The sequence below is a fragment of the Sceloporus undulatus genome, chromosome 2, assembly GCF_019175285.1.
Source record: "Sceloporus undulatus isolate JIND9_A2432 ecotype Alabama chromosome 2, SceUnd_v1.1, whole genome shotgun sequence".
NCBI lineage: Eukaryota > Metazoa > Chordata > Lepidosauria > Squamata > Phrynosomatidae > Sceloporus > Sceloporus undulatus.
In genome coordinates, this window is record NC_056523.1 from 48233709 (window position 1) to 48261246 (window position 27538).

Below are 27538 nucleotides of genomic sequence, written 5' to 3' on the forward strand. Positions count from 1 at the left end.
AATGAATTTCAATATTTTGGATCAAATGTTGATCCCAGTGGAGATGGCAATCAAGAAACTAGAAGATTAGAATTGGGAAGGGCAACTATGAAGGAACTATGGATGAGATCCTAAAATGTAAAGATATAACTCTGAATATTAAAGTGAGAGTCGTCCAGGATATTGCATTCCCAATCACTGTGTGAGAGCTGGACAGTGAAAAAAGCCAACAGAAAGAAAATAAACTCATTTGAGATGTGGTGCTGGAAAAGACTGCTTAGAATACCATAGACAGCCAAAAAGACAAACAAATGAGCTCTAGAACTATTCAAGCCTGAACTCTTCCTGGAATCCAGGATGACTAAACGGAGGCTGTCATCTTTTGGCCACATGATGTGAAACCATGAATTACTGGAAAAACTAAAATGCCAGGGAAGGTAGAGGGCAGCAGAAACAGAGGAAGATTACATACCAGATGGTTAGACTCAATCAGAGAAACCATGATCATGAATCTGCAGGACCTGAGCAGAGCAGTGGAAGACAGGCGGTCTTAGAGATGTCTCATCCATAGGGTTGCTGTTAGTTGAGGTTAACAACAACAGCAGCAGCAACAATGTGCCTTCAAATTGCCCGCCAAATTATGGCAAAGTGGAAAGGTCAAGGTGGAAAGTGCCAAGATAGGCTTAATTAATGTTCAATGTTAAGAACACAAAAATAATGACAATGGATTTCATGAATTTTATAAGCAAAGGATAGTCAAAGGTAGTTTTGCCAGTTCCTTTTTCTGAAATATAGCTACAGTACCAGGTACTCCTTGGCGATCTCCCATCCAAGTACCCCTGCTTAGCTCCTAACATTACACAGGATCTGCTGCCTTTAGGGTATGTTGGCCCTGTGGTTGTTGCACTGTTGTGTTACTGGAATAATGTACTAATATGCATTAGTATTCTTGTATTGGCATTTCCTTGTTGTATGCTACCTTGTTATCAGAACATATTGTGTGGCAAAGCAGTAGACAAATGGGTGAATAGAAGCAGCAGGACGATGGTAAGTCTAATGTGCCTCACATAGCTTTTGTAAAAGGAGCACCTAGTGTACTACTCAGAATTGCTTAGAGGAAAGGTGAGATTAAGTGAAACCATGTTGTGTGTGTAATTTAGGGCCATCTAGTAGTTGTTGCGACGTTGTTGTGTACCTTGAAGTTGTTTATGATTTATGGCAACCCTATCATGGGGGTTTCTTGGTAAGAGGAGGTTTGCTTTTGCCTTCCTCTGGGTCTGAGTGAGTGTGACTTGCCGAAGGTCACTCAGTGGGTTTTCATGGCTGAGCAAGGATTTGAACCCTGGTCTCCAGACTCATAATCCAACACTCAAACCATGACACCATACTAGTACTAGCCATACACAAAAGAAGAGATTTGAATTCTTGTTTCCTTGATCCAAGGAAAACACTCCTTTGGAATGGCGTTAAAAATGGAATGGGATGGCGGACAGCCTTCACCAGTTATGGGTTCTGAAAGCCAATAGCTGTCACTATCCACCTATAAATGCTGTCCTTGTAGACTGACTGTGGTTTGCCCTAGCCAGAGTTCAACAAGAGCTGAGTGAAATTGTTTTCACAGACTGCAAGCTGGCTGTTTCTTGGCTGATGCAGGTTTAATTGGACTGAGGACTGTATTCTCCTTAGGCAGTCATAATGTAATAATAGCAACCAGAGATGATCTATGTAACCTCTTCAGCTTTTTAGCCAACTGTTGTATTTTCAAGTGTGAAAATATTGATGTGGTATGTAGGTGAAACAACACAGACCTATTGTGTTGAATATCTATGTCTTCTTTCTTTGTATTGCAGACATCTGTGCGTGTTCATGCGAGTAGAAATAAATGCTTTAGACTGGCAGGTGTGTGACTCTTCTATAATGTCTACATATCCAAAGATTCAGTCTGCATGGAGCTTTAGCACACAGCTTACCATACTGAATGATCCCTACTTTTCAGGGAGCTCACCTGAGCCTATGTGTTTGAGTGATGTGTCCTTGAACAAGTAATCTGGAAGAGGCTCAATTCCACCTCCATTCATTCATTTCTACAAGGATGAACCCCTGAACAAGGATATTATTTCCTGTGAAAAATAACTAACAATAAGTTGACACATCTGAGCAGCTAAAATCTATCTTAGCATGACCAGTTGCAAAGAACAGGATTCATCCCATACCAATTATTGTGCAAAAGAGCGGACTCCAACAGGTTTATGTCTTCTCATATGACTTCTGCCATCTTTGATATACTCTGTTCTATATCATTATTAAAGATAGGCACCCAACATACCTTTATATACAGTTATGATTACAGTGTATTGAATCATCACAGATCTTTTACATTTCTGTGAAAAGGGTCTTATTTTGGGGTACTTAGTCTGTGATATTCAAAGTTAATGAGCCAGAGTAATGCAAGTGGAGATGGAGTCTTTGCCACAGACCTCGCGAAAGCTGCAATTCAAGTGAGAGCTTTAATTGCCACAGGAAAAAAACCATTCTTTACACTTCTCTTTGAACTCCAGTCTGCTTTTTTTTTGACAGATCTCAGCAGTTGTGGGAGGTCTAGAACGTCATGTCTCCTGGCTGATTCAGCCTCAATTGCATTTAAATTGCCCGTGATACATACTGACTTCAATCAATTGTACAGAGACCATCATTCATTAGGTGTGGGGATTTGTGACCACTGAGTGCTCTATAAAATGTTTAGATAATGAAGTAGGATTTACCAACAATAATTCTTCAGTTCCTTGTTTTGATAGCATGGATGGAGGGCTGGAGGCGGCCCTACTTGGTAGTTCAATGGAGGAAGGCCGCTGACAAGATGTAGCAATCTACTTCCTAGGGAAAAAGCTGTTTACATTGTAGTCACGAAGGGAAGAGGTTGCTACCAATGTGCTGTAGAAACTTACCAAGATTCAGGTTGCCTAAAGAAAATAGGACTGAGCAATGGATTTCAAGGCTGGAAATTGAGCAACGATAGATACTGGGGGAAAAGAGATGCACAACTGAATTCAACATTCCCTTCTGTGTACAGTCGGCTCTCCATATGCATGGATTCCTTATCCATGGCTTTAAAATATTTTAAAAAGTATATAAATTCCAAAAGGGAAACCTCCATTTTGCCATTTTACATAACAGACATCATTTTACTGTGCCATTATATTTAATGGGATCAGAGCATCTATGGATGTTAGCATCCACAGGGATCCTGGAACCAAACCCCATCAGATACAAAGGCCCACTGTACTTTGAAGATCAAAACATTTTTAATAGTCTGAAAGTAGAATTCATAGGTGATCAGTAAGGTTCAAGATGCAATTAGTTTAAAAAACTGCTTAGAATTAACCCAACACACAGGTCATGAAGTGCTGTAGATGTACTGAGCAATGGGCTATGATCCTTCAGGTCGGCACTCACTTGGCAAGGTGAGTGGTGGCAGCACCAGAGTTTACCTGTTTTCCTACATAGTAGTAACAGTTGTGCCTTCTGAATGACACTTCTGCTGCCAATACTGAGGCACATGAAGGCAAGGAGAGTAGATCCTGGTTTAGCCCTGGATTTGTCTTATGCCTATTGCCTATAAAGCAGGCAGTCTCTAATAAGGATTCACTACCACTGTCTCAGTCTCTCAAGATTCAATCAAGAAGTTGAGTTTGTTTGGACTCCAGGGTAATTTTTTTCCAGGTGGTGGAGTGTGTGTGAATATACCCACCCAGTTTAGAAACTGACTTATCCCTTGTGTTTTCCTCCGACCCAGAGGGGAAGAGTTTCGATTTCGTTATGCAAGGCTTGTGGTGTGCAGAAGGTTCACCAGGATTTGCTTGTAGATCCCTAGATTTGTGATGGATCAGAAAGGATTTCTGACTTGCAACTGTTTAACAATGGCAACATAAAAATGACTCTTCTTGCCTCCTCCTCAAAGCATACTATGTACTGTAACCAGAAGTAGATTTTTATGAGGAAGGAATGTGAGGTAGGTTTTATTCTGGTACTAAAACAAATCCCTGGGGGTTTATTGTACTTGTATATATAACTTTTGCACCTGGCTCTGATTGGTGATCTCAGCATTTTAGTAAAACCCCCCCCCCAAAAAAAACAGTGTTGACTTTGCCAAGCATGAAGTCTGTGAAGCCCTGGGCTAGGCTACTTCAAGAGCATATACAGCTGAACAAACTGTGCTCTAATTTGCTTTTGTTCCTTTCCCAAAGGCTTCGAATGGATACATCCCCACACAAATTTGATAATCTTGTTTTATTACAAAGATATTCCCGCAGCAAAGATTCCACCACTTAAAACAGCAGGTAAGGAAAAAATGCACCCAACAATAACTTGACAAAGATAAAAATATATTACAATGGAGTGGGGTTTCTGGGCAACAGCACCAACCCTCAGCTTCTGGTTTGTAGATGTTTCTTTTCAATGGTTGTAGCAAATATTTGGACGAAGAATTAAATAATAAAGCAGTTGCTGTTAATACCCATGTGCCAAGCACATCACTTGGAACCCATACACACATACTCAGGATATAAAGAGCAATCCCTCTGGTCTAGGGCCTGTCCAGACACTGTCCTTTTGCACCCCTAAATAGGTGCTAAAACTTTGTTAATGCTTCACCAAATTATAGCTGTCTGCACAATATGGACTAGGAAAACCCCAATTTCTGTATACTTTCAACTCTCTCTTCTTAACCAGTGGTCCAGGAGGCTTCCATTTTACATTCCTGAGTTGACCCTATGTGAGCATATGTGTAACTGGCAGCTCTTCACAGTTTAAAAAAAGTATTTTAAAGAAAAAAACCCAACTCTTTCAAAGTTAAATGTAGCCCAGCTACATTCTTAAAAGTTTCTCTTCTGCAGCCACTTTCTCAGCAAACATCACTTCCTCTGTCTTTTACAGTTCCTTTTTCACGTTTTATATTCCTCTTTATTTTTTCAGTGGATAAAATCTGTACTTCTCATATATTGATATATAAAATTAATTATGACAGATCAGTTCCCCATATAATTTACTACACTACACATTTCTGAAAGATATACCTGACAAAAGTTAATCATTTATAACAACCAAATTTTGACTGAAAAAAAATTTAAACCATTCAATTCCCACCCAAGTGAACAAATCTTAGCCTCTTAAATTGTGGCAATTCCCCTTCAGACCTTGCCTTTGGTGAGGTAGTGTAGTATTCTTAAGCATTATTTGGCAGTTTATGAGCTTGGCATTGTCAGCAGCATTAGCTGGCTTCATTGCTCACGATAAGTTTGGGTTTCCCTGTCTGGAACAGCCATTGCCTTCAGGAAGCTACCTAAAATGCTGAAGAGGAATTCCAAGAGAGAGAGCTAAGAATACTGAGGTTCTTCCTCACAGCAGAGTTAATGCTTCCTAGTGTAGTCAGTGTAAAGGCAGACAGAATAGTTAAGGGGCATCACACGGGGGATAAATTTTACAAGAGACGGCACAAATGGATGCTACCTTATGGTAGAAACTAAAGCAGAGACAGACATTTTTCTTTTCTTTTCTTTTTGCGTTAGTGAAATCCAGTGGTCTTGTATTAAACCAACTGTGGATTTAGGCTGAGCCGAGAGTTCAGCTCTGTATATTCCCTCTAAAGTAAATGGGGGGGGGAGGCGAACAAAAGGAAGGAAGTGCATCCCTGTGACCCTTGTCATGTATATATTTTTCTCCTTCTAGGGAAAACTATTTGTAGAGCCAGATGGGCATTTAGAGGGGAATTTGTCAAGTGCAATTCAGTCTGCACACACATCTGGGAAGCTTTGGGAAGTGGGAACAGCTGCACTGATTTGTTCCTTTCCGACATTGTCTGCTATACAATAATGATCCCTCCAGCAAGGTAACAGCCATTTCCGTTGTTGGGGTAAAGTGCTTTCACATGTCATGACTACTTAGGAAGCAACAGCATTGTCTGTGGGGGTTCCCACCTCTTTCCAATCTTGGAGGAAGGCGTGGTTATGTTTACATGTACAGTAGAAAAATAAAAGGCACAAAATACATCTAATGCAGCAGACTGTGTACAGTAAATGGGTTCCCTGATATTTAAAGTACACAGAAGGAAGAGGGGCACTGTTAGAGGGAGCTCAGCTGTTGCTCCAAGGGCCTTTTGAAACCTCCATTCATTGTTCCCTTAGGTATTTCTGCTTTTCTCTTAACCATCTCAGCACTATTTCCATATCCTGATATCTGCTTTACAGCAGTCTCACTGGGAAAATGAATGAAGGAAAAGACAGTCACTTTGAATAAGAGTAGGAGCTCTTTAGAAGAAGCTACTACATTTCGCGGCCCAGGTATTGTGCCTCTGTCTTAAAGATCAAATAGATTATGGGTGCCATGCAGTGCAGACCACATAAAGGATTCCAGGCTGCTGGGTGGACAACCCTCATTTTACCAGGTGGTTTAAGGAGATTGGCCAGACTCACCATCAAGTTGGTTTCTTAATCACCATATACATACAATAGGCTACATATTGACACACAGATACTTTGAAAGGGTGTTCCATAAAAGACAGTGCACTGTAGAGAAGGTCACTTCTAGACATAGAAAAAAGGTCCAGGTTGCCACCTATGCTTCACTGCAACACTCATAAATATTGTCTTCCATAAGTGCAATCACTTGTTCAAATTTGTGCTGCAGCTGTGTACGCCTTGTTGTGGGATTAGAGTCCAATGCATTCACTATCTGAGGGAATAAGGAATTGAAAAACAGAGAAACTGGGCTTTAGACTGGAGCTGGTTTGAGATTCTTGTATTCTGACAGCGCAGTGCAGTACTATATATGTCTTCTTGCCACTGAATTTGATGGTAGAAAACAGTACAGGACCAAAGAGTAGAGAATGAACGCCCCCCCCCCCATTAGTCACTCAACACCTTAAATCGCCACCTCTTTAAGTCCATGTATTTCCTGAATCTTTCAGTAATCCTCTTTTCCATAATTCACTGACTTAGCTTTTTACTACTGTTTCCCACCAAATTCAATAATTATTTTAAAATTGTTTTAAGAATTATTCAAACTACACATTGAAACAAACTGGTTCCAAAGGGGCTGTAACTTTTTGGGAAATAAGTTATGATAGAAATGCCATTAAAAATGCCAGCAAGGAGAATCAGTGGCACTTACTACTGAATAGACATGACTACACATATATTCTTAATGTGATAATGTCATTCGGTAACATTTTCACTCCAGGGTCTAGGTGAGGGATGGATAATGTTGTGAAGACATATTTTACAGCAACTGGGTTGAAAATAATATTGCTGCCCAACCTTGTTCTGCACTCTGGTACAATGGCATTTCCCCAAATACTACAGCAACAGCAGCTGTGTTCAGATGCGAATGCTCTAAAATTATGAGCAAATCTGCTCAGATACACAGTTTACCAGTTGTGTGTACGTTCAGTGAATAAAAATAGCTTCAAACTTAGTTTGTATTACTCATATTTTGAATACTGTTCTGATTATATTTTTAAAGCTTTGCTCTGAAGTCCTTAAATGTAGGAGTATATCACATGGGGGGAAATATGGAGTTAAAACAGTGATTAACATGTGAAAATGGTGCAACTGACATTAAAACACAATTAAAATGAGATTAACACAAGAGCCATTGTCCTGTGAATAACAGGGAATAACCATGCAATAAACAGCAAAAAGTCATTCATGGAAAAATCCCGTGAATGATGTGTGCTGCCATTTCTTGCTTTGTTATTCATGGGATACTGGCACTTTAATTACGTTTCATCTTGACATTGTGTGAAAACCATTAGTGCAATTGCGGGATTATCATGGGTTATTCATGGGATAATAGCGCTTTGAACATGACGTTGTATGAAAACCATTAGCAATTGCAGCATTATCATGGGTTAATCACCGTTTATACTTCCAGTTGTCCCTCGTGTGATAAACACCCTAGAAACAAAAGCTCCGTGCAAATGGGGTGGGGGGGGGGAGAGGGATGAAACTTTAACTACATGGACATTATTTTTTCTTTCATTGTCTTTTAAAAACTTTCGGTGTCAATCTGTCTTTTGTAATCTGGCCTGATGGAGACATCTGGAGGTCTTGAAATGCCAAATATAGTTGCACCAATACAATGCACCAATACAGATTTGGAACTAGACAGAACCCTCCCTCCTGTACATCTGGAATAAAATTCTTTTGTATATGTATGGGAGGGGGAAGTGAAAACAGGTATGCTAGAAAAAAAGCTTTTTAAAAATTGGAAGCTGTGTGGTGCATTTTCAGCAACTGGAACAAATGCTTAAAAATCCCAAAGGCACATCACAGACTCATAGAAACAGGAAGTCTAAATACAGTCTGAATTGTGTGGTCTTCTTTGTTCCAAGGCCAAAGATCCACTAGAATAATTATTATAAGTCATTAATAAATTCAGAGCTCTGTTTGCTGAAATACATCTCAAGGTATTGGGGGTTACTTTGTGAACTGTTTGTATGAATACATTGTTTTGCATTTTAACAAAAGCTTCTGTTAACTATTTATCAGTGACTTAACAAAAAATCATGCACTGAAACAAAAACATACAAACCAGAATCTGGATTAAACAGAGGCTGGATGGCCATCTGTGAGGGATGCTTTGATTTAGATTTCCTGCATGGCAGAATGGGGTTGGACTGGATGGCCCTTGGTCTCTTCCAACTCTATGATTCTATGATTTCTTTAAAAAAGCATCAGTGCAGTGGGCACAGGATGAAACCTCACATGACTGTTTCCTCATCCATGAACAATCCAGCCTAGTTACATTCAACCCACATCAGCCCAAGGCCATGTGAATCTGTAGTGAAAGGTGAAAACTGTCTCTGCCTATTAGACAACAGAGTGTATTTACCTGACTGCGGTATCTCTTGGCATATTTGTAGATTTCAGTCATGGCAACATTGGTGTTAAACTCATTCCGATATTTCTTCATAAAGGAAAAACAAACAAACAAACAAACAGGGGAAGAATATTAATCAACATACAACAAGTGAGAGCCATTCTGTTTGACAGAAATCAATTGCACTAAAATGGTACTTGGATTTGATTTTGCGTTCTAAACCAACATCAGCATATTTCAGCTCAGGTTCTCTTTGAAGATAATTAATATGTGACATATATAACTTCTGAGTTGTGGGGGAAATTGAAAGTCTAGTGTAACCAAGGTCAATCACTTGATTGATTTATACATGGTTTAGCTCATGCACACATTAATTTGATTCCTCATTTTGTTTTTAATACTTTCTCTTAGCTTACCATGGATATAGAATGGTGTGGGAACTGCATACTTCTATATCTTGTGGGACTTTATGTCCTATTAGCCCTAGCCAGTATTACTAATGGTTACCAAATGCTAGGAGTTGCAGTTGAACAACATCTGAAGAGCTCCACAATACTCATCATTGCTATAAATATAGAACTTGACAATATTTGTATTGATTTGAATTCAATATTTTATAATTTGGAGGAAAATGATATAATTGTTGATATCATAAGCTACTGTTTTGTTTTGTTGATATCATAAGCTACTGCCATGAGTGCTATACAGAAATTTGAATAGTAATACACTAGAAGAGCTGTTTTCTTACCCTAGATTCCTCTGCTAGGTGTGCATTCATTTCTTGTTCACTGAGAGGTGGCATGTCATGGATCTGTTTGTAATACTTCTGAACTATTTTTCTATACTCAGGAATTTCCTTGGCATATAATAGTTTATTAGTAGGCGAGTCCTAGAAAGAAACATCCAAAGAGAAAGCACTGATAAATCACTGTAAGCATGAGAGTGCACATATGAACAATTACATGAATATGTGTGTGAATGAATGGATGAGTGCTAAGTGTGAGTAAGGATATAGATGTCCCTTACTAGTGGACATATATAAACATTTTATGTGTGATGGCCCTTCCCACTGCTGTCTTTGTGCCTTCCTGCTTTTTGCAGGACTCCCACTCACCTCTTGTGTGTGGGCCAAAAAGAAGGTTCTTACCTCTGATTTATACCAACAGTATTGTCAACACTACAAGGAAGAAGAGAAAGAAAGGGACCACTGCACTACTCTAGCAAGAACTGACAGTTTGCAAGTGAAATTGTCCATGGTAAAGCTGAGCAGCTACATTGGTTAGAATCACTATTTCTTAGTTGAATCTACCATTGTTCTCGACTGTTGAGATTTTTTTCTAAAAGGGTGACTTAGGGCCCGTATAGACAGGCCAAAATAAAGCTGCTTCAGGTCACTTTGGAGGTATGCTGTTTAAATGATGCATGTGTCCTAAGAGGCCAGAAGTCATGCCAAAGCCACGCTCCAGTCCTAAGGATTGGAGCACAGCTTTGGCGCAGCTTCTGGCCTCTTGCGATGCCTGTAAGGCTGTACAGACTCACCTGAAAGGGGCGGGTCTGTGCCACCCCTGGAAGTGTAGGACTGGGGCCATGGTAACCGCACACGCAGCCCTGTGGCCCTAATCCAGCGTTTTTCCAGGCCAAAGAGCCATTATGCCACTTCTCTTCGGCCTGGAAAAGGGGTGCCCTTGCGGCTTCATGCCCGGCGGTACCCTGATCCTAAAGAGGAGAAAGGGGTGCCCCCTTTCTTCTCTGCATCGTTGGTGTAGTTGTGTGGTTGCCGCGTCAGCAATGCACCGCTGGTAAGGTGCATTAAGTGGCCTCCAGCGGCATGGTGACGGCAGTGCCCACATGTACTAGGGTTAGGGAGCGTGCAGTTACTGTGCACTCCCAAACCCTAGTATCGGCGGTGGCATGCTGCTTTTGGCCCGTGTGTACCAGGCCTGCGTCATTTAAACAGCATACCTCCAAAATGACCCGAAGCAGCTTTATTTTAGCCTGTCTGTTTGGGCTCTAACTTTCAGTTAGACCTCTGGATAAGCTCACTGACAGACTCCACTGAAGTCTGTGGTCTTTCCCTTTAAATCAGGGCGGGGGGGGGGGGGGAAGAAGAATGGGCCCACACAAGTAATGACATACTGCATACAGATGTAATTTTATTTTGATGCTAGGGATTTATTTCTCCCATTTATTCAACAATGCCTTCTTTTGTGCAATTGTATTTCTGAAAACATTTCCATCTGCTGTCTGACCCCAACTGACCTACTCTGTCTTAACTTACAGTCTGACAAGTTAAAAAAAGTATTTCATAATAGATGAAAAAAAGCCTGCAGAAACCCAAGCACCCACAAGACTGGCACCTCTCATTAGAACTTCAGCCCATATTAATCTGTCTTGAGGAAGAGGTTCCTGGGGCTTTCAAGCAAAGAATCAAATGCACAGTGGTGGTGTTGCATAGGGACCTCTCCACCTTACAGCTCTGCTTCATGCACACTATGTGCCAGTACTGAGCGGGTTGTAATTTACAACATTCCCTAATAAAACGTATTGATGCTGGAAAGTTTCAGATGTCAACATCAAACTCAGAAAAAGTCATAAGGACAATAAAACACACATGCCTTTCTAGTTTTCAGACTGAGCTTGTTCCTGAATATGCTCTTGTTCCAGGAGCTTTTATATAGAAACAGAATAAGGTGTATGCTCAGTAGGCCACAATCCAGAAATATCCTTTACATGGAATTTGTAATATTTTATTGGATTGGAATTGGTATAATTTTATTGGATTGGAATTTGTATGACAACATTTGCATTATTTCCTCCATCCTAATGACAGCGTACAACTCCTTCCTCCTCATCTTCCTGAAACTGGTTAACTGAGCTACAGTAGAATTTATCACCATACACCAGTCATTTAACTGTGGTTTAGCCTTAAGCTTTCCTGGCCTTATCTGGGTTGTAGGAAGTCATTTTCATAAGGGATTCCCAACTAAACCTGGCTATACTGGAAGAGTGGTTTCCTACTGAATACCTCCTATGACAAAGAGCTTTAATTCATAATAATACAATAACTACTTTCATGAATAATTATCTTTACATGATCTTAATCTGTTCTTTCACCAAGAGAATACTAAGGTCTGACAATAAGATAAAGGAAATATGTCTAAGATCATACACTCCTTATTCCCTTCTGGAGTAGATTCTATGAACTACTAATATACCCCAGCTAAATCTTAAGCTCCTTTTAAAACAAAATGCAGGTTAATAAGGAAGTCTCTGCAGGATGATGAATGCAATCACTTGACTACCCAAAGGCAAAACATTACAGCTTAATAAATAGTAGATGTATTTCAAATGAACTTATTAAAGTGTAATTCAGATGATGATAATAGAGCAGTACACAATTTTTGTGGCTAAAAATTCTGTTGTTACAATTAATGGTTATAGCAATCAAAAATACAACCCATAAATCAGTGTTAGGCTTCCTGGAGTCAGGAAGCTTCCTAGAACCCAGCATATAATATCCTGTTAGCTGGACAAGAAAGAAGAAGAGAATCAAGGTCACAACCCTCAAACTTGCCCTTCCAGCTGTCTGAACAAAGAGAATTTGAATTGATGTGACACCTATTGCTCCACAAAATATTGCTTCTGCCTTATCTTAGTGAAAAAGTTAGTTTGTGATAAACAGGTGATTCTCCTTTAAAAATTGGGCTATTGCTCTTAAAGTGGCTTTAAAACTGTAAAGTACACATAAAATATTAATCACAAGAGAAATACATTCACACCCTCTTGAAAGAATCTGGCATGAAAAAAGCCAATTTGAAAACAGTTACATCAAAAACTGCAATAACTTTTATTCCTGCAGAGTGGAAATAATTTTAAATCAAACTTTCAACTTAATAGCACCCTTTTACTGTTCCTTTTTCAAACTAGAAAATGATGAAATATTTGAAGTTCTAAAATAGCAGCAGCAGCAACAACAAACCTAAAAGATCATGCCTATTGATAAATTCACAAACTGAGACATGGCTGGCTTTTCTTGGGCAGGGAATGAATGGGGATGACATGGTAATCCAGAGATCAACAGGAGCCAGAGTTTATATGTGTTGAATTCTGCTTCTCAATTGCTAATGCTTGCTGCAGGAACCAACAAATGAAACATGGTGCTTCATTCCATCATTTATTTATTGTGCCATCCAAATGCAAGCTCTTTCCTTTCTCAAGTTTGTTTCTTTTCCAGTAAACCAGAGATGAAATACTATATCTAATCTGTGTGTTGGTCTGCTGTTGAATGGCAAGGCCTCAGGGTGTCCATTTAATTAGTGATCCATTGTCTGCTGGGAAACCCCCTGACCCTGGGTGGTTTCCATTTGCACTTGCTGGGTCTTGATTTTGGTGTTTTTCAGGACTGACAGCCAATCTTTGTTCACTTTAAGGGTTTCTTCTTTCCTGTTGAAGGTGTTTGTGGATTTCAATGGCTTCTCTGTGCATTCTGATCTGATAGTTGTTGGCATGGTCCAGCATTTCAGTGTTTTCAAATAGAACTTTATGTCCAGTATGGTTTATAACATGTCCTGCTACTGCTTTTTCTGGCTAACTCAGTCTGCAGTGTCTCTCATATTCCTTGATTTGTGTTTGAACACTGCATTTGGTGGTCCCTATGTAGACTTGTCCGCAGCTGCATGGCATGCGGTAAACTCCTGTGACCCTGAGAGGTCTCCCTTGTCCTTCACTGAGTGCAGCATTTGCTGGATTTTCTTGGTCAGTCTGTAGATCATTTGGAGGTTGTGTTTCCTCACCAGTTTCCCTATTCTGTCTGTGACTCCTTTGGTGTATGATAAAAATACTTTCCCTTTGGGTGGGTGGTTGTCTTCACTCCTATGGGTTTTTCTGGGTCTGGCAGTCCTTCTGATGTCTGAGCTGGAGTAACCATTAGCCTGTAGAGCCCCATCTAGGTGCTTCAATTCATCTTCCAGGAAATGGGGTTCACAGATCCTTTTTGCCTGGTCTACCAGTGGTTTTATTGTGCTTCTTTTTTGTCCTGGGTGATGGCTCTACAGGCTGCCAGGAGTAACCATTAGCTTATACAGCCATCACCCAAGGAGGCTTACAAATTAAAACAAAGACAATACAGTGAAAATATATGAAAGATCAACATTAAAATAGAGTTAAACCAATGATAACTTTAAAACAAATTAAAACACACAATTAAAAATAATAAAAATAATAAATAATTAAAAATGGTAGAACTGAACATTAAAATTAAACACAGCATTCAAAATCCATTTAGTTCTCCAAAACCTGTTGCAATAATAATAAAAAAATCTTTGCCTGCTAATGAAGAACAGCAAGGACAGTGTCCTTCTAGCCTCCTAGGAAGAGAGTTCCAGAGCCCAAGGGCAGCTATGAGAAGGTCCTAGATGTTGCCATTGTAAAAGCCAAGATCCATGTTGCATTTTGCACCAGGTGAAGCTTTGGGACAATTTTCAAAGCTAACCCCATATACTGAATAACTCTGGGTAACAAGGTCTCCGCTTCAGTTGCTGCAAGAGCTGATCATTCAGGAGACACTAGGGCCCCTTTCACCCTGGCGCTTTTGTCCTGGGTAGATGATTGATGCTGATGTGATGATGTGATAATAATAATAATACTGTTTATTATAGCCCGCTTTTCCAAAAAATAAGCGGGGTACAGCATAAATGTAAACAATATACAATATAAAAACATCCCAATAATAAAGCACAGTAAAATTCACAAGAGTAAACCAAAGAAACAAACTAGCTGGATAAGCAACTGTATGACGGGGGAGAATAACAAATGTCAAGGCACATGGGGGAATGCTTGTTGGAAGAGATAGGTCTTAAGTTTCTTCCTGAGCAGGTCAAGGAAGGTGACAGAGTGGAGCTCGTCGGGAAAGGAGTTCCAGGACTGCAGGGTGGAAACAGAGAATGCTCTTTGGAAAGACGAGGTGTATCTCGTCTTGGGAACCCTTAAGAATTGCTTCCCGACCGATCTGAGAGTGTGGGGCGGATTATATGGGGAGAGGCGGTCCTCCAAGTACCCTGGGCCCAAGCCATTTAGGGCTTTATAGGTGATAACCAACACCTTGTATTGTGCCCGGAAGCGGACAGGCAGCCAATGAAGATCTTGCAGAATCGGTGTTATGTGGCTAGTCCTGGAACATCCAGTGACCAACCTAGCTGCCATGTTCTGTACTAATTGAAGCTTCTGGGTTTGGTACAAGGGTTGCCCCATGTAGAGCGCATTACAGAAATCCAACCGAGAGGTTACCAGAGCATGTACCACCGTTTCAAGGTCGCCCCGGCCTAGGTAGGGTCGCAGCTGGCGTATCAGACGAAGCTGGTAACAGGTGCTCCTGATCATCGCATCCACCTGAGACATCAGGTGGAGCAACGAGTCCAGAAGCACCCCCAGACTGCATTCTGAGTCCTTCAAGGAGAGCGTGACCCCGTTCAGGACAGGTGGACAAATTTCCTTTCCCGGGCCAGGAGAACCTATCACGAGTACTTCCGTTTTCTCTGGATTCAGATTGAGTCTGTTTTCCCTCATCCAGCCCATTACCGATTCCAAGCAGGCATTTAGAGGAGAGATGCCATCCCTAGTCACTGCGTCAGTCGGAGACACAGAGAAACATATTTGGGTGTCATCAGCGTACTGATGCACCCCGTGTCTCCGGATGATCTCTCCCAGCGGTTTCATGTAAATGTTAAATAGCATGGGGGACAGAATGGCTCCTTGAGGGACACCAGATGTAAGCACCCTCTTATCGGAGCAAACGTCCCCCAGCTGCACCATCTGGAATCTACCCGAGAGGTAGGAACAGAACCACTGGAGCGCAGTGCCCCGATACCCAACTCTCTTAGGCCTTCCAGAAGGATACTGTGGTCAATGGTATCGAAAGCCGCTGAGATGTCCAAAAGCACTAACAGGGACACGCTACCCCTGTCCATGCCCAGACGGAGATCATTGACTAAGGCAACCCATAGCCCGCCCGGAAGCCAGTTTGAAATGGGTCTAGAAAATCCGTTTCATCCAAGATCGCTTGAAGCTGAAAGGCAACCGCCCTCTTGATCACCTTCCCTAAAAAAGGCAGCAGCGAGACAGGCCGATAATTATTCCGAATCAGGGGTCTAGGGAGGGCTTTTTTAGCAAAGGTTTTACAACGGCCAATTTCAGACTAGATGGAAACCGCCCTTCCCCAAAAGATGAATTAATTATACGGCGTAACATAATAGTTACAGCCGTTCCCCCCTGAGCTGCCAGCCATGATGGACAAGGATCGAGAGAGCATGTCGTCTTCCTAACACTTTGAAGGATCTTGTCCACTTCCTCAGTACTCACAGACTCAAAATAATCCAGTTTAACAGAGTCCACAGAAGCTCTGGAGACCTCTACTCTGGATTCTGAAAAAATACTGGCATCGAGATCAGCCCTTATCCGAGAGATTTTATCCAGGAGAAGTTGTTAAACTCATCACAGCAGGCTTTGGATGGTTCCAAAATAGGGTTCAGGGAGGGAGGCAGTTGGGTAAGCTCCCTCACTACCCTGAACAGCTCTGCCGGACGCGACTCCACAGACACAATACGTGCAGCATAGAATGAGTGCTTTGCTGCACTTATTGCCACTCCGTAGGCCTTCAATTGAGACTCTAGGAGTGCCTTGTCGGCTAAGTGCTGGTGTCTCCGCCAGATGTGCTCTAGTCGTTGCACAGCCCGCTTCCTTTCCCCGAGGTCTTCCGTATACCAGGGTTGCTTTTTGGAAGCAGGCCGGAAAGGACGCTTGGGAGCGATACTGTATATAGCCCTGGAGAGATCTGTATCCCAGGTGTTAGTCAGGGCATCAACAGAATCGCCGTCAGTTCCAACCATATACCCCTCTAGGGCTTCTTAGAACCTTTTGGGATCCATCAGCCTTCGAGGGTGGACCATCCTAATAGGTCCACCACCTCCGGGAGGGATTTGGGTAGATGCCTTGAGTCTAGCCTCGACCAGGAAATGGTCCGTCCATGACAGGGCAGAGACATTGATAATCTCCGCCCACGGAGTCTCCATGTCCGTACAAAAGACCAAATCCAGTGTATTACCAGCAGAATGTGTAGGCCCTGAGACCAATTGGGAGAGGCCCATGGCGGTCATGGTAGCCATGAATTCCCGAGCCGCACCAGATGGACCTTGGCTGGTCTCGAAGGGGATGTTGAGGTCCCCCAGGACAAGAAGCCTTGGGGACTCCAGCACCAGCTCCGAGACCAGCTGTGTCAGCTCGGCTAGGGAGTCTGTTAGCACACGGGGTGGCCGGTAGACCAACAGAATCCCTAAACTGTCCCTGGCCTTCAGGGTTAGGTAAATACATTCGATATAGTCAGTTTGTCGGACATGGTTCCTGGTCAAGGAAAGGGTGTTCTTATGAATCAAGGCAACACTGCCCACCTAACCTGGTCTGGTCCTTGACTGAGTACCCAGCTGGAAGGGCCTGTGTCCACACTGCTTCACTCTCAGGCCCAAGCCAGATCCGGTCAGATTCGTAAATTTACAGCGCTTTATAAAAAAAGGTTAATAATAATCATCATCATCATCATCATCATCATCATCATCATCATCATTATCATCATCATCTAATACCCGAATCTGTCTGGAATGGAGTTCCCACTACCTAATCCTGATTGAACCTCCCTGGTGCAATTTACCCTGCTTGATATTCACACTTAAAAAGGAACAATTTAGGATGGAGCCTCCTTATAACTTGCAGTTATCAATCACTTGCATATTCACTTCTGCTGTTGTTAATGGTGACATGTCATGTATCTGCTGCAGCCATTTGCCAATGGCATGGGTGCTTTCTCCTCCTGCTTTTTTAAAATTATTTTTAAAAATCTAGCGGCAAAGTTTGCATATTCTGTCACTGTGTCAAATATAACGCCAGCCCTGGCGGCATCCCAGCAAAAAGTGTATGCAAACTTGTATTTTGGCTGCAGTGGCGGGAACAAGCGAAAGGGAAATATATGTACCAGAAGCATTCACATATTCTATCAATTTGCATAATTAAAAAAAAATGCCAGCCCCAGCAACATCTGAGCAAAAAAGTTAAAACTTTTATTTTGGCTCCAGTAGCAAAAGGGAAAAATGTTAGCACAAGCATTTGTATAGTCCATCCGAGAATTAAAATTTTAAAATAAGCCATTTGCAAAGTGACTGGTGCGAGAGGGGAGGCATGTTCTACCCACTGCCCACCCTCTGACCTTTATCTCTCCCCCAAATGACCAGATCATGATTGGGGACAAGTTCCCATTTGCCAGCACCATGGAAGAACCGGGTTTTCTGAAAAGAAATGGGAAAAACCCGATATCGGAAAACCCGCGCTGAGGGAGATTTGCCCCAGTTTGAGTGTGCAAAACTGGTGCCAGTGGGAACAACCCACTTATAATCCGGTTTGAAATTCGGTCTATATTGCAATGTGAATGGCCCTTTGGATGATTATTTATTTGAGCAACATGAATGGGGCCTGTTTGTTATCAATCATTTCAGCAATCAGCACTGATGAATGGATTACCATATTGATGATGATGATGATGTAAGTGTAAATATAAGCTTATGTATCTTTAAAATATATTATAACTCTCAGTTTGCACATTTCCTTGCAAACCTATGACTACATGTTAAAGCCCTTCAAGTTCTAGAGAAAGATGCTTCTTCAGAAGAGCTAACAAAACCATCAACTTTTTGGTAGATATATACCTTTCCCAATTGCAGATCTGAGATGGAACAGGCATCAATAAAGGCCTGGGCAATTACAGAAAGACAGGCATCTATGTGGTCAGTTTTGTCAATGTCAAAGACGAACTGGGGATTCTTCAGAATGTTGACCCAAAATCTCAGAGGTAGGCTGCACAGATAAAACACAAAATTGATAGGCATGGTTATCATGATCGGTTCTTGTTCCCTCCACTGTAGGCTGACAGAAATAATATGGGACCAGGGTCATAATAAAATAGATACTGGTTTCTGTAGTGATGGGACTGTTACCAAGAGAAAGTTTCCTGGGTTTTTTCTTCATTACTCTATCCAGGTATTATTATTATTTTGTAAGTATGTAAAGACAGCTGGAGAGTGTGCCCCCATCCTGGTTGCTCCACCCCACTTTCCAAATCTCTCCCCTCTTGTTGACAGTGAAGGAACTGCAACCATGATCATTTAAACAGAACTCAACACAATTGGGACTGTATGCATTATCAGGTTTCTTTATGTCATGGAGCTCTGTAATCTACATGTTACATGTTTTTGCAGAACTTCCCTTTCAACATGGGGACTTGAGAATGGAGGGGACAGGACTGAAACACTACATGCTCAACATTCATTCCAAATACACAAACAACAAATACTTTTGGATTCTAACTATTCTGTCTTTCTGAAAATACACATATTGACTGGCTTAGAAAACAAGAACTGTCAGTGTTGTTGCTGCCACATCACACTCGCCAAAGAACATGGGTTCATCTACATTGGCTCAGCTTTATTAGATCTATTTGTAAAGGACATATCTAATGAAGAAGGGGTGTGGTGGCCTAGTGGTTAAGATGCCAGTTCTGATGATCAGAATATCAGAAGGTTGGCAGTTCAAGGCCCGAGTGCTGCATGGTGGAGTGAACTTCTGTCATTAATAACAACAACAACAACAACAACATTTATTTATTTATATCCCACCTCTACCTGGGATTAGTCCCACCTTCTGTCAACCTAGTAGTTCAAAAGCACGTAGATAGATAGATACCACTTAAGTGGGAATGTAACAGCATTTGGTGCAGTCATGCTGGCCACATGACCATCAGAGCAATCCTTGGACAACACTGGCTCTTCAGCTTAGTAACAGAAGTGAGCACAGTCCCTTAGACATTCATGTCAAGGGACTACCTTTACCATTTTATCTAATGAATAATAGGGGGAAAACACCCTACTAATTACTGGCAAATGGAATAGGATAATATAAGGGGATAGATTTGCTCCCCACCTTTAATGAGTCTGTCCACATTTGTCATCAAGTACAAGAAATATAAAGAATGGTATGAATTTGCACAAATATCTCTGGTAACCTATATTTATATGAACTTGCTGACACTCCGTTTTGATTTATTTTCGAACTTGGAGCTGGAATATTTGTTTCCCTTGAGACAGCTTGAAAGGCATCTCTTTAATATTCTCTGAGGAGCATATAATTTTCACTGCTGAGCAGTCCTGAAGCTATTTCCTGCTCCCTTGCCATTTTCCTCCAACTCCTCTTCTGTATAAGCTGTCTCCAGAGAAACTACAACTGGAATCAATGAGCTTGCTCAAGGATGAGTATATGTCAAAATTATAGCAATATTCTCCTTTTTTATTTGTTTACCTCAATTTTCTAGTCTTGTAACTCAGACTTTATACATTAAAAATGATTACATGTTCCCTTCTTTGCTCAGTACAATTGCTCCTTGCTCCCACCCAGTTCCACATCTTTCAAGTCTAGGGGCTCAAGCATTCCAGCTCTTTCCATATACTTTGATTAAGAATTCTAGTAATTAAAATTATACAAACCATGATTACTCCACATATCAGATTTTAAAAAAACAAGCCAATTATTGCAAAAAGCAAAAGGAATATCATTTCTTATTCTAACCTGTTCGTTTTCCAAATGTGCAATGTGTCTGGGTCAGAAATTCCCCGTTTCTCTGCTTGCTCTTCCAGGAAATCAAAGAAATACTTGATAGCCACAGGTGGCTTCTCATCTCGGATGCTCAGAATGGCTTTGAATAGGTCATCCAGGAATTTTTGCAGTGTACCCTGAAGAATAAGTATGAGAATATGGCTTAAGAAAGCAACTATGGTAATTCTGCTCTTATTACAACATGATTATTATTTTTCAAACTAAGTTGAAGAAATCTCACCATACACGACTGAGAGAAGGCAACGTAGACACATGAGTTAATTTTTAACATAGTGATATAATTAGTTTTCGCTTGCATTTAATCTCTTTTGGCACTGAGATTCTCCTTCTCTGGTGCTGGAATCAGGGAGCACATCTGTGATTGTTCTATGTGATAAACAGTGGAAAAGCTACAGACCCCTGGCAACTCTTGTGATCTCTCCTCCAATTATGAATCACAAAGCAGTGGAATTACAGAATGGCTGAAAGCCAAACTCTGTGTCCAAGTCCATTAAGAGTAATCGTACTGATGCTGTAAAGTGGTGTTTCTCAGTGTAGACTGGACTATTCACCACCACTGCATCAAACTTTTCCAGATGCTGCAGAAGTTTAGTGCTATATTTCAGATCCTAGTCTGGCCTGCACACTTCCCATGAGTGTTAAATGCAGGGCTTGAAAACCTGCTATTGTATTTCCCAGAGAGTGCTGGTCCCATTTAAGCAATAACACAAGAAACAGATTTCATGACAGACAAGTGCTTGACTTACACTGGTGTAATCTCATAAAAAAAAATTTTTTTTTTTAAGTGCTGCATATTGGTAATTGTAGGCTAGTGATAAACCACAGCAAATTATTTTTTTCTGTTGTGTATTTAATCTAGTCTTGCAATTAATCTGCACAATTTGTTTTTAACTAGTCAATATATGTCATGTTATTTATTTGTAAGCTGTTAAGGAGCTAAATATGTGTTGAACACCAGCATTCCCATCATTTTATCAGCAAAAGTACTTTTGCAGGATAGTTTGAATTGGAGAAGTGAAAGGGAGGTGCACTTCATCTTTCTCCTTCCACTGCTATTCACCTTAACCCCATCCAAACTGTTTCTAATTCATTCAAAATATTTATATAAAAAATTCTATTTAAAAATTTCAAGTTTTGCAAACCTGTGTTTGGAACCCATGGGAACTGTTTTTTTAAAATAAAATAAAATAAAGTGGAACAGCAGTAAACTGGGAGAGGATTAAGCATATCTTGATTCCTATTTCTATCAGATATTTTCCAAAATGGTGGGATCCAATGGAGGCACTGTACATGACTTGAGCCTGGTCTATGAATGCAATTCTATGCAGAACTTCAAAAAACAAAACAAAACAAAAACCTTTCCCCCAAACAACAACAACAACAACAACAACAAAAACCAAACAAACATAAGTGGACTTTCTGTGTATTCAACTATTCTCTCGATGTTAGACAAACAAAACAAAACACAAAGCTGAACAGCTCAAGGTTGCCTCTTGAAGGACTTGACTACTGTCTTTTTCTCCATCTACTGGGATGTGGAGACTGGTGAGATAAGCATTTGACACCAAGATAGATGCAAAGTGGGCTGGTCTGTGGCAGCGTTCAATGCTCTGTTCTTTATGCTAAGCTCAGACCTCAAGTCTCCTACCTTTGTGGACAGCAATCTGGTCAGGTAGATTTCTGGAAGGACTTTTTTTCTATGACTCTGCCGATGAGATTTTTTATTGTCATTCAACTCATCTGTGGGAAGGACCTAAAGACAAGATTATATACAGTTAAAATGATTTAAAGTAAATGCTGCCAAAAAGCATTCTTGTTTAAAATAACAATGGCAAAGGGGAGGAAAGAATGTTATCCCATGCAATAAACCAGAGCATTCAGATTATGAACACCAAGAATATTAATAATAAATTGTAATATTTGCCAGCTGTGATCCTTGTTTCCTTTTGCTTTCTAGCTCTCTCATTTTCTCACTTAATGAAGACTTTTGCTAAACACTTAACTTACAATGAACTCAGCTGTCTAAAACATCACCATACAGAATGCACCTTTTCTTTCTGATAACTGACAGTCATCCAAAAGGTAAAATATGTTAAAGTATACATACAAGATTATGATTCAGATTAAGATAAAAAATGGGCTTTTCCCCCTATGCCAAACATAGTGTGTGTTCAATTATTATCTTATTATGCAAAGACAGAAGAACCACAAGGGTCTCAATCAACCCCTTGGTGGGTCTGATCCTAGGCCAGGATGCTGGCCAGCTGACAATTGCATCAGTCTGCATACACTGTACATATGGAAGGCGTTCCTAGATTTGCCTTTGACAATAAACTATATGCAGCATTACTGCCCTTTTGCTGTACATTGCTAAACTATGGGAGTGGAAGGTGGGCTTGTTTCTTAACAAACACACTTTGCAAATTTCATTGGACCAGATCTACCTCCCACCCATCAAACCATTTGGTTAAGCAATTATGTCTACAGTTTTACATAAAGCCATTGAGATTTGTGTGTATATGCTGACTGGACTTTCCTTAAATTATCATGTCATTCACACACTATCTTGGTGTGTGGGTCCAATTCCCAAAAAGACATTTCCTACAGAGGAAATAGGGGAGAGGAGGAGAAATGATCCCATAAGGACAATATCCCAGGCCCACTCACAGTAGGAGAGTCAATTATCCTGTTCTTGGAACAGGATACTTACCAAGTGAAAGTATTTTTCAGTGTCCAAATCTTTCACTGAAAAAAGAAAAAGAAAAAGAAAAGGTTTGAAAAAAATGAATTAAAGAAAATGGCAATTTTGCACAATAATCTTTTCTAAGAGAGGATGTTTGGGTATTTCTTCTCCTGAGTATAAGCAGCAATAATAAGGCATGGTACACTTACAGCACTCATAACTTAAATAACATGGACCAATGAAAAATTAACTAACACGTATTATATTTATATGGAGTCTGGTAGTTAAATCCATGTTTATAATTTGAGAACTTGGTGCTGGGCCTGAACTGATCTGGCAATGCATATTTTGGCTTCCAGTCTCACTTTCCAATTGCTAGGCTTCATATGGGTTTAGCAATATTTGGCCTTGGCTGTCCTTCACCACTAAACATTTGTCAACTTCTTTCAAAATTCCTTGAACCAACTTTTAGGTTATTTTAGTTATATAAATGAGAATGAAACAATTGTATGTAATCAGAAACTTTTTACTGAGCAGTAAATAACTGAAATAGATATTTGATTGTATTACCCTTCAGTCACAGCCATACATCAAGAAAATCATTCAAAAAAGGAAGAAGAACCTAACATTATTCTACTATTCTTGCACTGGCAACAGGAGACTTGCTAGATTTCATACAGAACTACAGAATCCTAGAATTATAGAATCCTAGAGTTGGAAGAGACCACAAGGGCCATCCAATCCAACCCCTGCCATGCAGGAAATCCAAATCAAAGCATCCCTGACAGATGGCCATCCGACCTCTGTTTAAAGACCTCCAATGATTACAATGATTGTAATCAAAAAGGAGGCACCTTATATCACCTTTGGTGGCAGTGTAAATCGGCTAAAAAATTTTGGATAATGATACACAGATCTATAACAAATGCAATGGGGAAAAATATTCCATTTACTCCTGAGTTATTTTTGTTAAATATTACTGATGGGATTTGGGACAATCTAGTTCAAGATGAGTTGAGTGTTTTACTATATGCAATAACTGCTGCTCGAATATTATTTGCCAAATACTGGAAAGCCAACTCTATCCCATCCTTAGAAGAATGGATTTTGAAATTGAATGAGTTAGCAATCTTGGATATGATCTCAATGTCCAAAAATGATAGAACAGTTCAGCAATATAAAGCAAAATGGAAAGAGGTTGCGAAACTATGGGAAAATAAGCTTTCTGTATAAATATCAGGGTGCAAGATCGTTTGGAATAAGAGATATTTTATGTTAAATATTACATATGTATTTGTATTATCTCAATAATAATAATTAAAAAAAAACAACAGAAAAAAAAAAAAAGACCTCCAATGAAAGAGACTACTACACTCTGAGGGAGTGTGTTCCACTGTCAAACAGCCCTTACTGTCAGGAAGTTCCTCCAAATGTTGAGGCGGAATCTCTTTTCCTGGAGCTTGCATCCATTGCTCTGGGTCCTTGTCTCCAGAGCAGCAGAAAACAAGCTTGCTCCCTCCTCAATATGACATCCCTTCAAATATTTAAACAGGGCTATCATATCACCTCTTAACCTTCTCTTCTCCAGGCTAAACATCCTCAGCTTCCTAAGTCGTTCCTCATAGGGTATGGTCTCCAGACCCTTTGCCATTTTGGTCGCCCTCCTTTGGACATGCTCCAGTTTCTCCACAGCCTTTTTAAATTGTGGTGCCCAGAACTGGACACAGTATTCCAAATGGGGCCTGGCCAGAGCAGAATAGAGTGGCACTATTACTTCCCTTGATCTAAACACTATACTTCTACTGATGCAGCCTAAAATCACATTGGCCTTGTTAGCTGCCGCATCACGCTGTTGACTCATGTTCAATTTGTGGTCTACTTGGACTTCCAGATCCCTTTCACACGTAGTCTTGTCCAGCCAGGTGTCGCCTATCCTATATCTGTGCATTTCATTTTTCTGCCCAAGTGCAGTACCTTACATTTCTCCGTGTTGAAATTTATTTTATTAGCTTTGGACCAGCTTTCTAATCTATTAAGGTCATTTTGAATTTTGATCCTGCCCTCAGGGGTATCACCTACTCCTGCACCATCAAATCTGCTACACTAAGGCCTGGGACAGGCAAACAGGAAGCATCATCCTCGGGCCAATTCTAGGGCTCCAGAGCACGGGCAACTGAACACTCCGGAACCCTAGAACGTGCCGCTGCCGTCATCATGCTGGACTTCCATCCACACGGGGGCGCCATCTTGATGTAAGCGATGCACTGCTCATGGATGTCGCTGCGCATCGTTTACATCATGAGTGCTCAAAAGGCGCATTTGTGATATGGGCGCGTCATCCGAAAAAGAACCTGCAGGAAATCCTCCGCAGGAAAACTGGCTACTGCCAGCCCACCTTTTTGGGGCAGTCTGTTTTGCGCCTAAGATACTTAAAAATAGTGTTAAGGGTCCTCTCTTGAGTAGGAGAGGGGAAATTGCCCAAATTCTAGCAGCCATCAGCACCCAATAATGTTTGCATCCTGAGATCTAGTGACTTACTGGTAAGTCACTGAGGGGTTTAACTTGCCCTTTCCCCACCTCTGACTGCAGAGACTTCCCCTACCCTTCTCACTGAAAATGAGAATCCTATATACAAATGTACATATCCACACCCAGCAAAGGCACATGGAAAGAGAGTGGAAAGGTGGAAATCTTTTAAGGAAAGCTTTGATTCTAAGCAACCTAACTTACATTAGCAAGAGGCATGCAGTACATGAAGGCACCTTCCTTCAGGTGTTACTAATGAGTAGTTACAAAGTTACAAAACAGTCTGAAATCCTATTCATCGGACAAAGACAGCAAGCCCTATTCTACTCATGATACAGATGGTTTTCAGGGTTTTTGGATGATCATGGGAACCTAGGAGTTTGGAGGCCCTTGGCCAACCTACAACCAAGTTTCCCAAAGGATGGTAAAGCAGGAAGCACCTCTTCTACCCCTCCATCATCCTCCACAATCTCTCATGCCTCATGGTGTCGTGTTTTATAACCTTCATTACTGAAATGTTTGGAAGTTTTCACACCTCTCACAAGTAGGTTACCTTATTGTCCCTCATAGTTTCTGATGATCCTATGTAATGGTGAGGCTAATAAATGTAATTTAACACTAATGTAATTAACTCTTTATTTCCCTGGAGGTGAGCCCACAGTGGTATTGCCCCTGATAAATGGCAGAGCCTATTATCACAGTTGCATCCATATAAATGTTTACCTAGGAATACCCGTCGCTGAATTCAGTGGGTCTTACTTCTACACAGAAATGTATTTCTAACCCAAATAAAGTTAGAAACAAACTAAAAACAAAACACCAAAACACTTTTCTTTGCTGGATGCCTCATAGTTATTTTTGAGACTTTTATTTTCTGAGGAAAGGAAACGAGCAGAAAAGCAGTGTCTTCCTGTTTTGCGAATGACCTTGGGAATTTTTCTTTTATCAAGTTTTGTCAGTTTCCACCTCAAAGTGTCACAGTGACTGCTGAAAATGTGATATGCCTTCTTTGTAGGCCACTTATCCAGCTAAAAGCCATTCTGCCTGATGTGTGAAGTGGGTGGAGATTTGAAATTGGCATTGTCACAATGGAAAAAGACAGCCATTACAGTACAAAGGTCAACAAACAAGTCTATTTAGTAACAGTGTGGAGGATGACCTCATAACATCCAGTCTGATAACCAAAGCTATATTATATTTATGGATGGCTCCAGGCTGGAGTCTCCTTAGAGTTTTGCCAAAAAACTGCTTGCTGCTCTTTGGACACCCATTTCCCTCCCTCCTTCCCCTCCAGATTGCTGGCTGCCATTCAGAGAATGTCATGCACTGTAGTGAACAGGGCACTAAGTGTCTCTGCTCTGCCTTTCTGTCTCTTTGTCTGGCCATCAATCCTACTGTGGAGGATGTTGAAGGCTTTTAGATGAATGGCAGGATTCAACAACATAAATTACTGTAGCTTAATCACTGTAACTGTCACAGTGATGTGAGTCTTGCTAAATCGTAGTTACAACAAAGTAATGTCATGAGGGCTGATTACATCAAAGCCATAGACATTTCTGACAGTGTCAGGAGTGCTTTCACCTTGGATGGGAAGACAAAAAACATTTTTACAAATGAGGCTTAAAGTGCCTTTGATTTATCTTGTGATAGGTATATGAATGTTTAATAATGATTAATCCAAAATGAAAAGTGGGAGGGATCCTTCTGACAATATAAGATTTACAAATTCAACTGATGACTGTAAATCTCATATACAAATATACCTGAAGA

At 40.7% G+C, this 27538-nt stretch overlaps 1 protein-coding gene across 2 annotated transcripts in view; it reads right to left on the reverse strand.

Moving 5' to 3' along the window:
- Positions 1–4251: 4251 nt before the first annotated feature.
- PLXND1 (plexin D1) overlaps positions 4252–27538 on the reverse strand; it is a 226404-nt gene continuing 203117 nt past the window's right edge. For both annotated transcript variants that reach the window (XM_042451226.1, XM_042451225.1), the window contains exons 30-36: positions 23270–23304; positions 22208–22312; positions 20512–20675; positions 18600–18747; positions 9602–9742; positions 8866–8940; positions 4252–6705 (exon numbers count right to left, since the gene is read on the reverse strand). In XM_042451226.1, coding sequence (XP_042307160.1) covers positions 6589–6705; positions 8866–8940; positions 9602–9742; positions 18600–18747; positions 20512–20675; positions 22208–22312; positions 23270–23304 — 785 coding nt within the window. In that variant the 3' untranslated portion in view covers positions 4252–6588. The remainder of the gene's footprint in view (positions 6706–8865; positions 8941–9601; positions 9743–18599; positions 18748–20511; positions 20676–22207; positions 22313–23269; positions 23305–27538) is intronic.